At 55.4% G+C, this 14318-nt stretch overlaps 1 protein-coding gene across 3 annotated transcripts in view; it reads left to right on the top strand.

Annotated features, from left to right (window-relative positions):
- Window positions 1-1597: 1597 nt before the first annotated feature.
- Zswim4 (zinc finger SWIM-type containing 4) overlaps window positions 1598-14318 on the top strand; it is a 37861-nt gene continuing 25140 nt past the window's right edge. For all 3 annotated transcript variants that reach the window (XR_007210410.1, XR_007210411.1, XM_048342367.1), the window contains exons 1-11: window positions 1598-1935; window positions 3777-3978; window positions 5383-5739; window positions 7203-7351; window positions 7442-7592; window positions 8713-8880; window positions 9319-9669; window positions 10708-10845; window positions 11125-11379; window positions 11918-12053; window positions 13194-13348. Coding sequence is in view for 1 of the 3 variants with exons in the window: in XM_048342367.1 (XP_048198324.1) it covers window positions 1783-1935; window positions 3777-3978; window positions 5383-5739; window positions 7203-7351; window positions 7442-7592; window positions 8713-8880; window positions 9319-9669; window positions 10708-10845; window positions 11125-11379; window positions 11918-12053; window positions 13194-13348 (2215 nt within the window). In the remaining 2 variants the exon portion in view is untranslated. The remainder of the gene's footprint in view (window positions 1936-3776; window positions 3979-5382; window positions 5740-7202; window positions 7352-7441; window positions 7593-8712; window positions 8881-9318; window positions 9670-10707; window positions 10846-11124; window positions 11380-11917; window positions 12054-13193; window positions 13349-14318) is intronic.

The raw sequence follows: 14318 nt of genomic DNA, 5'->3' as shown, positions 1-14318 counted from the left end.
CCGGCAAAATAAATGAATAAATATCTTCATACTACATAAAAGAAGTAGAATCAATTTTGTTTTTTCACCATTTTTGGAGCTGGAAGTGAGCGTCTGGGTGCTGTTCCTTTGCTTTTTGCTGGTTCATTGGAGATAAGAGCCTCATGGACTTTCCTGCCCAGGCTGGTTTAAAACCATGATCCTCCGATCTCAGCCTCCTGAGTAGCTAGAATTACAGGTGTGAAGCACTGGTGTCCAGGTTGAGGCCAGTTTTAATGACACATTTTATTTTAAGCTATATATTTTCATGTAGTCACTGTTAATTTGTGTGTGCTGTGTGGGGATGGAACCCTGTGTGAACTAGGCCAGCACCCTCCCCCTGATCTGTTCCCCAACACTACAGATTCTTAGTGAAATAGTTCACCATCCTTTTTCCTGCAAAATCTCAGGAATGCAGTCTGTGCTAAATGTAGAAAGCACAGTTGTGCCAGCCCAGAAGGCACTTGGTGACATCCAGTACTTGGAAGTGTGGAAGGGGCAGGGGTTCTGATTCTGGACTGCGACTGGGAGCGTGGGGGGACAATCTGGCTTCTTAGGGGTCTCTACAGTGCATCTGAAGAACACAGAAGGTCAAAACCTAAGTGGAACCATCCCAGAAGCCACGGATTGAGCACCAACAGCATGCAGGGCGCTGTTCCAGGTCCTGAACGACTCTGCCTGACTCTGGCCTTGAGCCCTCACAGGCAGGAGAAAAGTTCAGCAACTTCCAAAATCCATACATCAGGAACACGGAGGTAAGTGCAGGGGTTCTCTATGATGGTGTGGCAGTGGGAGGGAGATGGGAAGCCAGCTCCCAGGCCACAGGGTGACACACACACTAAGTCAGGAAGAGGATCAGAGGGCTGCATGCCACATGTATTCTAATGGTAGGAAATTCATGTCGCTCAAAATAGTATGTGGAGTATAGGAAGGATGGGGGGGGGAAGGTCCTGGATGAATGCTAAAGGGGTGATCTATGGAACCCCCAAATTGAGTGCAATCTGCAACCTCCCCCAACTCTACCAGGAAGGGTGGGGGGCGCTCCCCCCGCCCCCCAAGCATCTGCACTTGACCCTGAGCCAGAGAGGTTGAGTGAGTTTCTTGGGTCACACAGCCCTGCGGACGGGAGATCCCGTCCCTCCGTCTCCTTCCCAGCTGGGCCTCGGTGACCGTCCCCTCCCGGCACCCGGAAGCGACCCTCAGTAAACAAAGCCGTGTGTGGGCGCAGCCCCAGCTGCCCGGGGCGCGCTGTCTAGCCCGAGGGGGCGGAGGAAGAATGTTGTGAATGAACACAGGGCCCGCCCCGAAACTCTGCATAAGGCCCACCCCGCTGGGGTTCTCCCTCTCTGATTAGCTTCTGGTGCCCCGTGATTGACAGGCCCGCTTGCTGCGCCTTCTGATTGGGTGATCCTCAAAGAACTAACATCTCAGTGACCCAATGAGCAGTGGGGGTTCGACGGGTCTGAAGTTGCAGCCAATGTGGAGAGAGAACCGCGGAGGCCGAGGGGAGTTCCAATGGGGACGGGCGCAGGGGGCGGGACCTCAGTGGAGGATAAAGCAGCAGCCCAGGCGGCCTTATTGTTGTGAACCGTCTTAAAGGGGCCGCGTCACCCGGCCGGCCCGGCTCAGGGCTGGGTGGGGGGGCGGTGCGGCAGGGGTCCCGGGACGGCGCAGCACGGAGAAAGGACGCGAACGAACAAGGAGGACGGGAGCCGACATCGGACCGACCCCTCAGCAGACCCCGCCCGGCCCCGGCCCGGCCAGATGGAGCCCCCCGCGGCCAAGCGGAGCCGGGGCTGCCCGGGGGGACCCGAGGAGCGCGAGGCCGGGGCCGGGGCCGCACGAGGCCGGGGCCGGCCTGAAGCGCTGCTGGACCTCAGTGCCAAGAGAGTGGCGGAGAGCTGGGCCTTCGAGCAGGTGACAGGGGACCCCGGGGGACCCTGGCCCCGACCGCGACGTGCCTGTCCCTCGTGCGGCCCCAGGCCTGCACCCCATGGCCCTCACCCTGCCCGAGACCCCCTCACCCCTCCCAGCGCCCTTCAAACCCACGACCCACTCCACCCCAGCCCCACCACCCCAGATCTCACATGGGACATTTCCGCCTCCTCCCACCCCAGAACTCCGGGACCCGACCCCCGTGGTTCTTCCACAAACGGAGGGCCTCTATGTCCCTACAAGCAGCCCCTACTTGGGGACACTCCATCTCCTCAGGCCTTACGTGGGGACATCCCATGGTCCCGGGCCTTTGACACCCACAGGCCACTCCCCTGTCCCCCAGATCCCGACCAGACTCTCCTGGTTAGAAGACCCCCCCAACCCATCGCGGCATCCCAGCTCGGGGTACCCCCTCCGGCCTCGCCCTGTCCACTGGGGACCCATGCACCTTCAAACCTAGCCCACCTAGGGGCTACCCAGCCCCCTGGTTAGCGGTGGGGCTTACTAGGGGTCGAATCCCCACACCCCCCAGCTATCCAGGACTTCCTGGCGCAGGCTCTGGCCCGACCACTGCGAGGTGGGGAGCCTGGCAGGTGCACCAGAAACCAGGCTCCATTGCTTCTAGAGCTCTGAGGGCCCTGGACGTTGCCCCTTCACCCCACTGGCAGGCCCCTAGGGATCCTCTGGAGTGCAATGCAGCCCCCACAACCTCTGTCCCCATGGACTTTTCAGGGTGTTTGTTGCCAGCCTTTCTCTACTTAGGATTGGTGGGTTTGGTCGAGTTGCGATGGAGCCGGCTGATTCACGGACCGGAAAAATCCCTCCTTAGTCATCGGCCACCCTGTCACTCACCCTGCCCGCCTCTGAAACTCCCAATCCCCCCAGGAACCCGGGGTGGGGGACTAAGGAAGGCCCCTGCCCCTTCTTGGGGTATAGGACATACTAAATATTCCCTAAAACAACCCCTTAAAGTTCAAGGGCCTGGCTCCCGGCTGCTGCTAGATAAGTTCCTGGAACCTGGAACCCTTTGGGACTTGTCCTCACTCTGAAGAAACTGGGGCACAGAGAGGTTGAGAAACTTGCCTAAGGCCACCCAGCCAGTGAATAGCAAACCAGAATTGGAACTGGGGCTCAACCAGCTATTTCCATTGACTGGAGCCCGCAGGTGTGGCCAGGTCACCCCTCCCCTTTGGGGGGCCCTGCCTGAGGAAGGACCCCACCCAGGCCATGGATTCACCCCACCTCTGAGCCTTAGACCCCAGCAGTTCTTAACCGAGCTCTTGTGGAGAATCAGGGGAATCACATATACAAAGATCTCAGCCTGGCGCAATGGCTCAGGCCTGTAATCCTAGCTACTTAGGAGGCTGACATCTAAGGATTGAAGTCCCAAGCCAGCCAAGGTAGGAAGGTCCCTGAAGTGGAGCTGTGGCTCAAGTGGTAGAGCACCAGCTTTGAAGGAAAAAGCTAAGGGACAGCACCCAGACCCTGAGTTAAAGCCATTGCATGGCATGCATGGATGCATGGACTGAAGTTCAGAGAGGTCGAGTGGCTTGTGCAAGGTCACCCAGCTTGGAAATCCCAAACCCAGGGATACTAGTCAAGGGGCTTGAATTCAGGGCCTGGGCACTGTCCCTGAGCTCTTTTGCTTAAGGCTAGTTTTTGAGTGGTCCACTGGAGATAAGAGTCTCAGGGGGACTTTTCTGCCCAGGCTGGCTTTGAACTTTGATCCTCAGATCTCAGCCTCCTGGGTAGCTAGGATTACAGGCGTGAGCCACCAGCACTGGCTACTAGTCCAGATCTCTAAACCTCTGTCTCTCCCACAGGTAGAAGAGCGGTTCTCTCGGGTACCTGAGCCTGTCCAGAAACGCATCGTATTCTGGTCTTTTCCACGCAGTGAGCGGGAGATATGTATGTACTCATCCCTGGGGTACCAGCCCCCTGAAGGCGAACAGGACGCCCGGGTGCCCTTCACGCGTGGGCTCCATCTGCTACAGAGTGGGGCTGTAGACCGGGTGCTACAAGTGGGTGAGTGTTGCCCCCGCCTCTGCCAGGAAGGCCCTGAGTGGGGGCAGGGCAGGCCTGGCTTCCAGGCCCTTGTAACACAATGGCCCTAAAGCAATGACTGCCCTGCACCTCCGGCTGGGAGCCCAGATAGGGAGAACAGGTGGGACGTGGGGGAGAATCAACCAGAAAGCTGCAGAGCCAGGGTGCCAGCCCTGGGCAAAGTTCTCAAAACTCTTTGTTTCAGAAATAAAGTAAAACCCAGAAGAGCTCGGCGCATGGCTCCAACATGGAGCACTGGCTTGAAAGCTCAAGGCCCTGGGTTCAACCCTAGATTTCAGGCCTGGGGGTTCAGATGGAAGTTGGGCATTCAGAGGTGAGAGTCAGCCTTGGATCTGAGGATCAAAGGCTTGCACATAGGAGATGACTGCAGTTCCCAAAAATTTATTATGTTATTTTTATAAAGAGCTAAAAGGCAGAAGCGGGAGGCCTCCAAACAGGAAGAAATGATAAAACATTTATAAAGCAGGAAAAGCCAATTACCCAGATCTGGGAGCCATACACATGGCCAGGTGTGGAATTACCCCCACTGGAGCCCAGAAATGTGGACAATGAGGATGTCCATTGAAACCTAAAATGATAAAGTGAAAATTGGCAAGAATGTTCCACTGGTGCCTCCTACCTGTCCTCCCAACTACTCAGAGGACACTGGGATCTGAGGATCACAGTTCAAAGCCAGTCTGGGCAGGAAAGTCTGAGGCACTCATCTCCAGTGAACCACCAAAAAGCCAGAAGTGGAGCTGTGACTTGAGTAGTAGAGCACTGGCCTTGAGTGGAAAAGCTCGGGGATAGCACCCAGGCCCTGAGTTCAAGTCCCAATGCCAGCAGGCCTATCAGCCTGTGTCTGGACCTGACCCAGTCAGCCGCAGGCCCCTGGCCACCGCTGGAATGAGGAAGCCCCGGGCTCTGCATGACACAGGTTGTGCCCTGGCTGTCCAACCTGTTCTAGGAGCCTGAACTGACACCCAGGCTGTGCAGGGGCCAGGGAGGGGCCCCTGGGGGAGTGGGGGTGATCTGGCCCAGGCCTGTTCTAGCACACACACCCCCCACCCTCTGGTGCTAAGTGCCACTTCAAGGTTTGGGGTGGTTAACTAGAAGGTAAGAGTCTTCTGAACTTTCCTGCCCAGAATGGCTTTGAACTTTGATCCTCAGATCTCAACCTCCTGAGTCACTAGGATGACAGGCATGAGCCACCAGCACCAGGCCAGGATATTGTTATTGGGGTTGAACAGCTGGAGAGGAATGAAACACAGCCTGGCTGTATCAAACGCTACATTTCTCAGCTTGGCTGTGTACTTGGATGTTGCTTGGACCCCACAGATGAGATTCTGGGGTGACATGGACTGGACAGTTTGCCTTTGCTTGCAGGGTTCCACCTGAGTGGGAACATCCGGGAACCCGGGGCCCCTGGGGAGCCCGAGCACCTGTACCACGTCTCCATCAGCTTCGACCGCTGTAAGATCACGTCTGTGAGCTGCGGCTGCGACAACCGGGACCTCTTCTACTGCGCCCACGTGGTGGCCCTGTCACTCTACCGCATCCGCCACGCGCGCCGCGTGGAACTGCGCCTGCCCATCTCCGAGACACTGTCCCAGATGAACCGCGACCAATTGCAGAAGTTTGTGCAGTACCTCATCAGCGCCCACCACACTGAGGTGCTGCCCACTGCCCAGCGCCTGGCTGACGAGATCCTCCTATTGGGCTCTGAGATCAACCTGGTACACGGTGAGGGAGGGGACAGCCAGCCGGGGCTACTCGCCCACTGTGCACCAGGCCTTTGTCACACTGTCCTTGGTCCCCTTAGGGTCTAGCATGCTTGTACATGCCTGTAATCCCAGCACTAGGGAGGCTGACACAGGAAGGCTCCAGTTCAATGCTCCAAAGAAAGACACTGCCTGAAAGATAAGAAAGAAAACCAGGTGGTGAGCAGGGGAGAGGGGAGAAGGGATGAGCTACATCCCTCCCCCTTTGAGTCCCCGGAGCAGGCTGGGAGTGGGTGGCAGGCTTGAAGGTGACGTCACAGATGAGGTACCAGGGGGGCCGATATCAGCAGGAGGTTGTAAGGACCAGGAGTATCCTGCTGTTCCTCTGTCAAGACAGGAAGACCATGAGAATTGGGTGGTGGCCTTGGGAGAGAATTGGGTTTGGCATTGGGTGGGTGTGGACTTATTGGGGTGAAGTGATGGTGGGATGAGTAATGAATGATCAAGTCCAACAGGACATTGGTAATTGAAGGTGGGGATGGACAAGATGCTGTGATTGGGTGATGGAGGGGTAGGAAGAACCAATGAGTAAACCACAGTGGGGATGGGTGGGTGGGGTCATAGCATATTGGGATTTGTGGACTGACAGTGGCAGGTGGATGGGGGAGGGGCTCCACGTGCAATGGTTCCTGAAGGGCACAAGGCATCCGGATGTGGGATGTGGGAATGGGCAGAGCTAGGGCGGGGGGTGGGGGGTGGGTAGTGGCAATTCCACAAGATGGTTGGATGAGTAAGTGGATCAATGGATGGTGATTTGGGTGGGAGGAGTAATTAATGCGTATGTGGGTAGATGTACAGACATGCAGAAGTGTTTCAGAAAATGAGTGGCTAGGGGATGGGTAGATCAATCAAGCAATTGATTAGTTGGTTGGATAGGTGAGTGGATGTGTGGGTTGATATGTGTGTAGGTGCATGAATAGGTGGACAGATCGGTGGGTGGGTAGATGGGTGGACAGAGGTGTGACTGGACTGATGGGTGGGTGGATGTATAGGTGGGTGGGTAGGTGGATGGGTGGATATATGGGTGGGCAGCTGAATAGATGGATATAGGGATGGGCAGATGGATGGATGTGTGGATGGGTGGGTGGGTGGATGAGTGGATGAATGGATTGATATATGGATGGGAAGATGGATAGATGGGTGGATGTGTGGATGGATGGATGGGTGGATAGATGGATGGGTGGTTGAATAGATGGATGGATGGATGGATGGATGGATGGATGGGTGGGTGGATGAATGGATAGATGGATGGGTGGGTGAGTGAGTGGACAGATGGATGGACAGATGGTTTCTTGGGGAATGGATGGAACTTCTGGACAGATCTGATGACTTGGAGAAGTGGACCAACAAGGGAGGCAGGCATCCTCTTTCCACACCAATTCCCGCCTCAACTTCAGCTTTCTGTGGTCCCCCTCCTTCCCACAGGTGCCCCTGACCCCACGGCAGGCGCAGGCATCGAGGATGCCAACTGCTGGCACCTGGACGAGGGGCAGATCCAGGAGCAGGTGAAGCAGCTGCTCTCCAATGGCGCCTACTACGGGGCCAGCCAGCAGCTGCGCTCCATGTTTGGCAAGGTGCTGGCGGGGCTCGGGAGGCGCGGGCACTCCGGGGGTATGGGGGGGACCCTGTGCCCCTCCTCACCACCCACTCCCTGTGCTGCCCAGGTGCGGGAGATGCTGCGCATGCGGGACTCCAATGGGGCGCGCATGCTCATCCTCATGACGGAGCAGTTCCTGCAGGACCCGCGCCTGGGCCTGTGGCGTCAGCAGGGCGCGGGCATGACGGACAGGTGCCGGCAGCTGTGGGATGAACTGGGTAAGGCCCGGGTGGAGTCCTGCAGCCCACCAGGCGCCACCCAGGTGCAATCCTGCTGCCATGTAGTAGAGAAAATGCATGCTTAAATGCTATGAAGACAGTGGGCGGGGCTTGGTCGGGTGGGCGGGGCATAGCCAGGGTGGGCGGGGCTCCGGTCACTTCTTGCTTGGGATGCCTGAGGCTCTAGGCTCCATCCCCAGCAAATCAAATACATGAAGAAGGATTTTTAAAAAGTTACTCAATGGGAAAATAAAGTTACCCAATGGGCGCTGCAGTATTCTGAACTTTATTTATAGATGCTTTATGTATTTGAATTCATGTCATTTCTATGAGCCACAAATGATTTTTTTTATGCCCAGACTGTCCTTAGGCTTCCCACAAAGCTGACATGGGGGTCTTATGAACTTTTTGCCCAGGCTGGCCTAGAATCTTGATCTCTGGGGTTTTTTGTTGTTTTTTTGTTTGTTTGTTTGTTTTGCTTTCTTTTGTTTTTCTTTTTTGTCAGTCATGGGCCTTGAACTCAGGGCCTGGGTGCTTTCCTTGAGCTTTTTCACTCAAAGCTACTGCTCTACCACTTTGGGCTACAGCTCTACTTCTGGTTTTCTGGTCGTTAATTGGAGATAAGAGTCTCAAAGACATTCCTTTGTGGGCTGGCTTTGAACCAAGATCCTCAGATCTCCACCCCCTGAGTAGCTAGGATTACAAGAAGGAGCCACCAGCACCTGGCAATATTTTTCTTTTATTCAAATATTTTCTCCCAGTGGTCTAATTTTGTTACCCTGGAGACTGAGGCATGGACATTTGAGTTCTAGCCAGGCCAGCCTGGGGAGGGAAACTTTGCTTTTAAAAAAAATTTTTTAAGGAGGAGGAAGGGAAGAAAAATAGAAAAATTTAAAAGGTCACCAAAAAAGTGAGTGTGAGCTAGGTGCTGGTATGCGAGCCTTGAGTGGAAAAGACGGAGCAAGACCTTGAAGTCCTGAGTTTCAGCCCAGTCCAGCGCATGTGTAGCGCATGTGTACACACATGCGCGCACACACACTCTTATTGAGGACAGCAGACAGCACTCAGCATGGTGCCACTGCTGTGGTTCATGCTGGACCCCCGTCCCATCCCTTCTCAGGGGCCTTGTGGGTCTGCGTCATCCTGAGCCCCCATTGCAAGCCAGAGGAGCGTGCGGGCTGGTTGCAGCTGCTGGCCACATGGGATAAGCTGGACGTGTGCCCACTGGAGGAGGGCCAGTATGCCTTCCACGGCCCGAGCCTGCAGCTCGTGCCAGGGAGGGGCCCAGGTAGGAGCATGGCCCAGCTACCTGTGCCCAGAAAAAAAAAAAAAAAGCATCAACACCTCCATCAAGGCTATGTCCTAAGAGAGAGAAGGAGGGTGAGGAAGGGAAAGGGGATCTCCAACCATTTACTGTCCTCCCAGCCAGAGGGAAGAAGTATTGTGGGCAGGAGCAATGGCAGCTTGGAAGACACTTGCAGCCTTAGGCTGGTCTCCTGGCTAGAAGCAAGGGAAACAGAAAGAGGATGGAGACAGAGGACAGGTGGAATGAAGTGGGTGAGAATGGGTGGGGGAGGAGGAGAAGAGACACAGAGAATAGACTAGAGTAGATTGGGGGACAGACACGACACACCCATCCCTGAGCCAGGTTGGTGCCCATTGGAGAAACTGTCCTGCCAGCTATGCTCCTCCCCTAACAGGTCCACACTGGGCCCCTCTTTTACAGGCTCAGAGGAAGAGGAGGAGGTGACTGCCACCAGTGCCCGCCACACGGTCTTTGGCCGTGCCCTGCAGGCTGGGCAGCTCCACTGGGTGAACTCCCACCTGCAGAGAATCCTGTCCAGCGACTCCTATGGCCCCAACCTCTCAGGCAACATGGGCCCAGACAAGGTGAACTTTGACCCTCAGGGTCACCCTCTGTGGCTGGGTGAACCTTTCCCCATTGCCTGCGCCCGTGTAGACACTCTGCGTGCCCATGGCTATCCACGCCAGGCCCTACGGCTGGCAAGTGCCATCATTAACACGCTCCGACTGCAGAGGCACCACCAGATGGAAAGCTACAAGCAGCGGAAAAAAGGTGGGTTCCCTCTCAGGGGGGATGGGGGCTTGTGCACCCAGATTCCAACCACAGGGTCAGCAGCAGCAAGCTAGAAGGACGACAGGGCCCTATGAAGAGTCTTACAACCCCTCTAGGTGTCTCGAGCAGGAAGGAGTTTAATACAGGACATTGAAGATTCCCAAAGAAGAGCCACTCACTACTCATGTCACTGACAGAAACTCTGGTTTCATTTTCTAGCCATTGGCACCTGGTGCAAAGGAGTCTGGGAAATGTAGTGTTATCCTGCAGGGAGAGGGGATGGCCACCTGCCTTTCAGGATCAGGGAATCAGTATGGCCAGAAATTCTCCTATCTCCCCGAGAAGCTAGAAGGTGGGGAGTATTTGAGGTGGAATTCATTCGCTTTTTGTTTCAAATAAACCAAAGACACAGAAGCAAAAGAAGGCATTGTGAGCCAGGTGCCAGTGGCTCACTCCCTTAATCCTGACTACTCGGGAGGCTGAGAGCTAAAGATCAAGATTTGAAGCTAGCCTAGATAGAAAAGTTTGTGAGACTTTATCTTCAAGTAACCACCAAAAATGCCAGAAGTGGAACTGTGGCTCCAAAAACACCAAGCGAGAGAGCACATGGCCCTGAGTTCAAGCCCCAGTACAATAGAAAGGAAAAGAAGCAAAGAAATAGGGGAAGGGAGGCTACCAGTACATTTCTCCAGGAGGTGGTGATGAAGCCATGACCTGAAAGTCAATCAGGGTGGTTGTGATGGGAGAGGGAGCCCTACTGTTCAGAGCCCTGGTCACACCCCCCAGGTCCTCCCAGAGGAGGTGAGAGGTTAGTGGTTACCCCCAGGACAGGAGGGCAGGAGGAGGAGTTTAGTGGAGGGCTTCCAGCCAGGCAGGTGACCATTTATGGAGAAATTTCACACTGATCGTGCTGTTTGGACTTAACCGTTAAGAGTTAGGGAGCAGGATAAGTAGGAACTGGGGGCATCAGAAGGAGGAAGCCGCCTCAGAGGCCTGGGTGGATAGGGAAAACTGAGGCTACCTCCTTCCCCCATGCAGATCTGTTGCCGAAAGGAGCCGGCAGCGTTGCCCACATGGAAGGCTGGGTGGGCCACCCCCTGGACCCCATTGGCTGCCTCTGCAGGGCGCTGTTGGAGGCCTGTCGCCTGGAGGAAGAGTCGCTCGCCCTGTACCCAGGTACCCACTTTGGGAACCCATGAGGGAGGCAGGACAGGCCCCACTGTCTGCCAGGCCCAGTCACCCTAACTCTTGGCCACACCTCTACCACTAACCACGCCCTGGGATGTGCGGGGAGCCAATAAGGGTAGCCAGCATAGGCCCCATTCTTGCTTGAAACACTGGCCCTACCCACTGGCTAATGCTGGGAGGTTTGGGGTTGTCATCATCAGGCTTGAGGTCACAGGGGTCCCAAAGGAGGGGATGCGCTTTCCTTAGCCCTGGCCTTTTCTCCCCCAGACTCGGGCTCCGAGAAGAGGAAGGTGTCCTACCATCACGTGCCGGTGCCCGGGAGTCCCGGTGAGTCCTACCTGGCGCTGGCACTGGAGGTGGCCCTGCTGGGGCTGGGCCAGCAGCGGGCTCTGCCCGAGGGCCTGTACGCCCAGGATAAGGTGGTGCGCCATGAGGAGCAGCTGCTGGCCATGCTGGAGGAGGTGGACCTGGACGACCGGCTGGTGCAGGTGCTGCGCAAGCAGGCGGGGCTGCTGCTGGAAGGTGAGGCCCCTCCCCCGCCCCCTGGGGCCTTACTCCGCCCTTCCCCCCCACCCCCAATCCTTGGGGGCAGCTCCTAATGGTCCGAGCAGCTCATGATCACGCCTCTACCAGTTGCTGGAAGCCAATGAAGGATGTGGCTCCGCCCCTTGCCTGTTTGCAGCCAATAAACCTAGTCGTTGATGCTGGAATGGGAGGCAGACCCGCCCCCTGGAGTAATATGGCTCCGCCTCATGGGCCTCGTTGGGCCCCGCCCACAGCGTGTCTTTATTGGCTCGTTAGCTGAGACTCCGCCCCATGCTGCAGCAGGAGCCAGTCAGCGCTGACCTCTCCAGTCTCGCTGGTCTTGGGTCAGAGGCCCCGCCCCGGTGGGCAGGCCCGCCTCCCGGCATGAGTCCCGTCCCACCGGGCAGCGCTTTGGGACTCCTGGGCATCCGCCAGTGCTTGTCTGGGTCTCTTCCCGAAGGCCTCCCATCCTCTACCGGGCTTCTGGGGGACCAGGTAGGGGTAGCCAAGCGCTGAGCTCAGACTGTCCCCGCAGGCGGCCCCTTTAGCGGCTTCGGAGAGGTGCTCTTCCGGGAGAGCGTGCCCATGCACACCTGTGCCCGCTACCTGTTCTCCACGCTGCTGCCCCACGACCCCGACCTGGCCTATCGCCTGGCACTGCGAGCCATGAGGTGAGCACAGGTGACTGGCCATCATTGGGAGGGGCTGGCAGCCCCTCGGGCATGAAGTCACAGGGCCTGGCTAATTCAGTCTCCTAAGCTTGGCATCCAATGCCATCCTGGCCTTTCCATGGTTAAATACAAACGTGCCATAGCTTTTGGTATATGTACTCAGGGCCTTGGATTTGTTACTCAAGGCTGGTGCTCTACCACTTGAGCCACGGCTTCACTTTGGGCTTTTTTTTGTCATTCATTGGAGATGAGTGTCTCATGGAGTGTGCTGCACAGGCTGACTTTGAAGCAAAATTCTCAGATCTCAGCCTCCTGAGTCTCTAAGATTACAGACGGGAGCCCCAGCACCAGGTTTTTGCAGAGCTTTTGCAGTGTGTCACTGTCATGCAGGCTTCCATCTCCCTATGTTTTTTTGGCTTCCTTATATGGGTGAGTGGATGTGGTGTTTGGCTTCCTGTGCCTGGCTGATTTTAAGCTGTCCTTCAGAGCTGTCCATGTGGCTGTGAGTGGCAGGACTTCCTGCCTTTTTATGGCTGAGTAGTATTCCATTATGCGTATAGACACGTAGTGTCCTCCATCGCTGGACCCAGGGTTGACTTCATGCCTTGGCTGTAGTGATCAGTGCTGGAGGAGACACAGGTGCTCTTGTCTCTGTCACATCTTCTCAATAGTGGAATACTGCACAGCCTGTAGTAGGTTTGTAGAGGTGTGTGTGTGTGTGTGTGTGTGTGTGTGTGTGTGTTTAATGTAGATTTCCATACCAGCTGCACTCATTTACATCCTACCACAGGTAGGATTTTTCTCCTACCAGCAGGTATTTCTCTTTGCTCTCTTGTTTTGGGACTGTGGCTGTGCAGCCCAGGTTGGCCTTGAGCTCACTAGCCATCTTCCTGCCCCAAACTCAAGATTGGCCTGCCTCCATCTCCTGAGTGCTAGGATTACAGGGGTACTCCACTACACTTTGGCTCACTCTTTTTTATAAACATCACAGTGAGCATCTTGCACACATACTTGCCTTTTTCCTGGGTGCCCAGGATTCTGCTGGCCAGAAAGAGGAAACTGAGACTGGGGTCCTATGGGATTCTTCATCCAAAGGTCACAGTCCTCTCTCACCCCAGGCGTATTTCTTTCCTGTCCCAGGCTGCCAGTACTGGAGACTGGGTTCCCAGCGGGAGAAAGTCATCCCAGCCCGCTGGACTCCATCATGAGCACCCGCTTCCCCCGCTGGTTCATTCTTGGGCACCTGGAGACCCGCCAGTGTGATCTAGCCTCCACCATGCTGACCGCTGCCAAGGGTGAGGACTTTTGCCCTGTCTCCTCTTCCTCTTCCTCCTTTTCTTCTTCTAGACTCTTCTTCCTTTCCATCTTGCCTTCCCTACCTCTCTTTATCGTATATGTGTGTGTGCCTGTCCTGGGGCATGAATGTAGGGCCTGGGCGCTGTCCCTGTGCTTTTGCTGCTCAAGACTGGTGCTCTACCACTTGAGTCACAGCTCCACTTCCAGCTTCTAGAGTGATTAATTGCAGGTAGGAGTCTCATAGACTTCCTTGTCAGTCTGGCTTTGAACTGCAATACTGAGATCTCAGCCTGCTGAGTACCTAGCATTACAGGTGTGAGTCACTATGCCCCATTCTTTATTCTTTTATCAAAGTACATACTACAAGTGGTAGTACTACTCCTGTCCTGCAGGAAACAGACAGCAAACTGGAAAGTCCTATGGAGTAAATGGGAAATTGAAGTCATTTCATTCATACTGAAGTGAATTTCTCATTCATTTCTTTTTTCTCCTTCAGCACTGAGGTGAACTCAGGGTCTGGACACTGTCCCTGAGTTCTTTTGCTCAAGGCTGGTGCTCTAACTCTTTGAGCCACAGTGCCACTTCTGTCTTTTGAGTGGTTAATTGGAGATAGTAAGAGTCTCACGGACCTTACTGCCTGGGCTGGCTTTGAACCACAATCCTCAGATCTCAGCCTCCTGAGTAACTAGGATTACAGGTGTGAGCCACCTGTGTCCGGCTTCTTCTTTTTTCTTCTTCTTTTTTTTTTTTTTTTTTTTTGCTATATACGTATGGTTCTGGCAATGGAATGGAATCCAGGGCCTTTTGCATGCATGTCTAATGCTCTACCCCACAGAACGATGCCTCCACTGTGAGCCAGATCCCCCACCCACGCTAAGCCACACCCCTGCAGTCTAGCCACGCCCCCATCTAGGAGCCACACCCACCACAAGCCACGCCCCTGCTGCAGAGCCACATCCCTGTCACTGA

Source organism: Perognathus longimembris, chromosome 3 (assembly GCF_023159225.1).
Source record: "Perognathus longimembris pacificus isolate PPM17 chromosome 3, ASM2315922v1, whole genome shotgun sequence".
NCBI classification, from domain to species: Eukaryota; Metazoa; Chordata; class Mammalia; order Rodentia; family Heteromyidae; genus Perognathus; species Perognathus longimembris.
The sequence above is the reverse complement of the archived record's forward strand: the minus strand, read 5'-3'. Positions and strand labels throughout refer to the sequence as shown.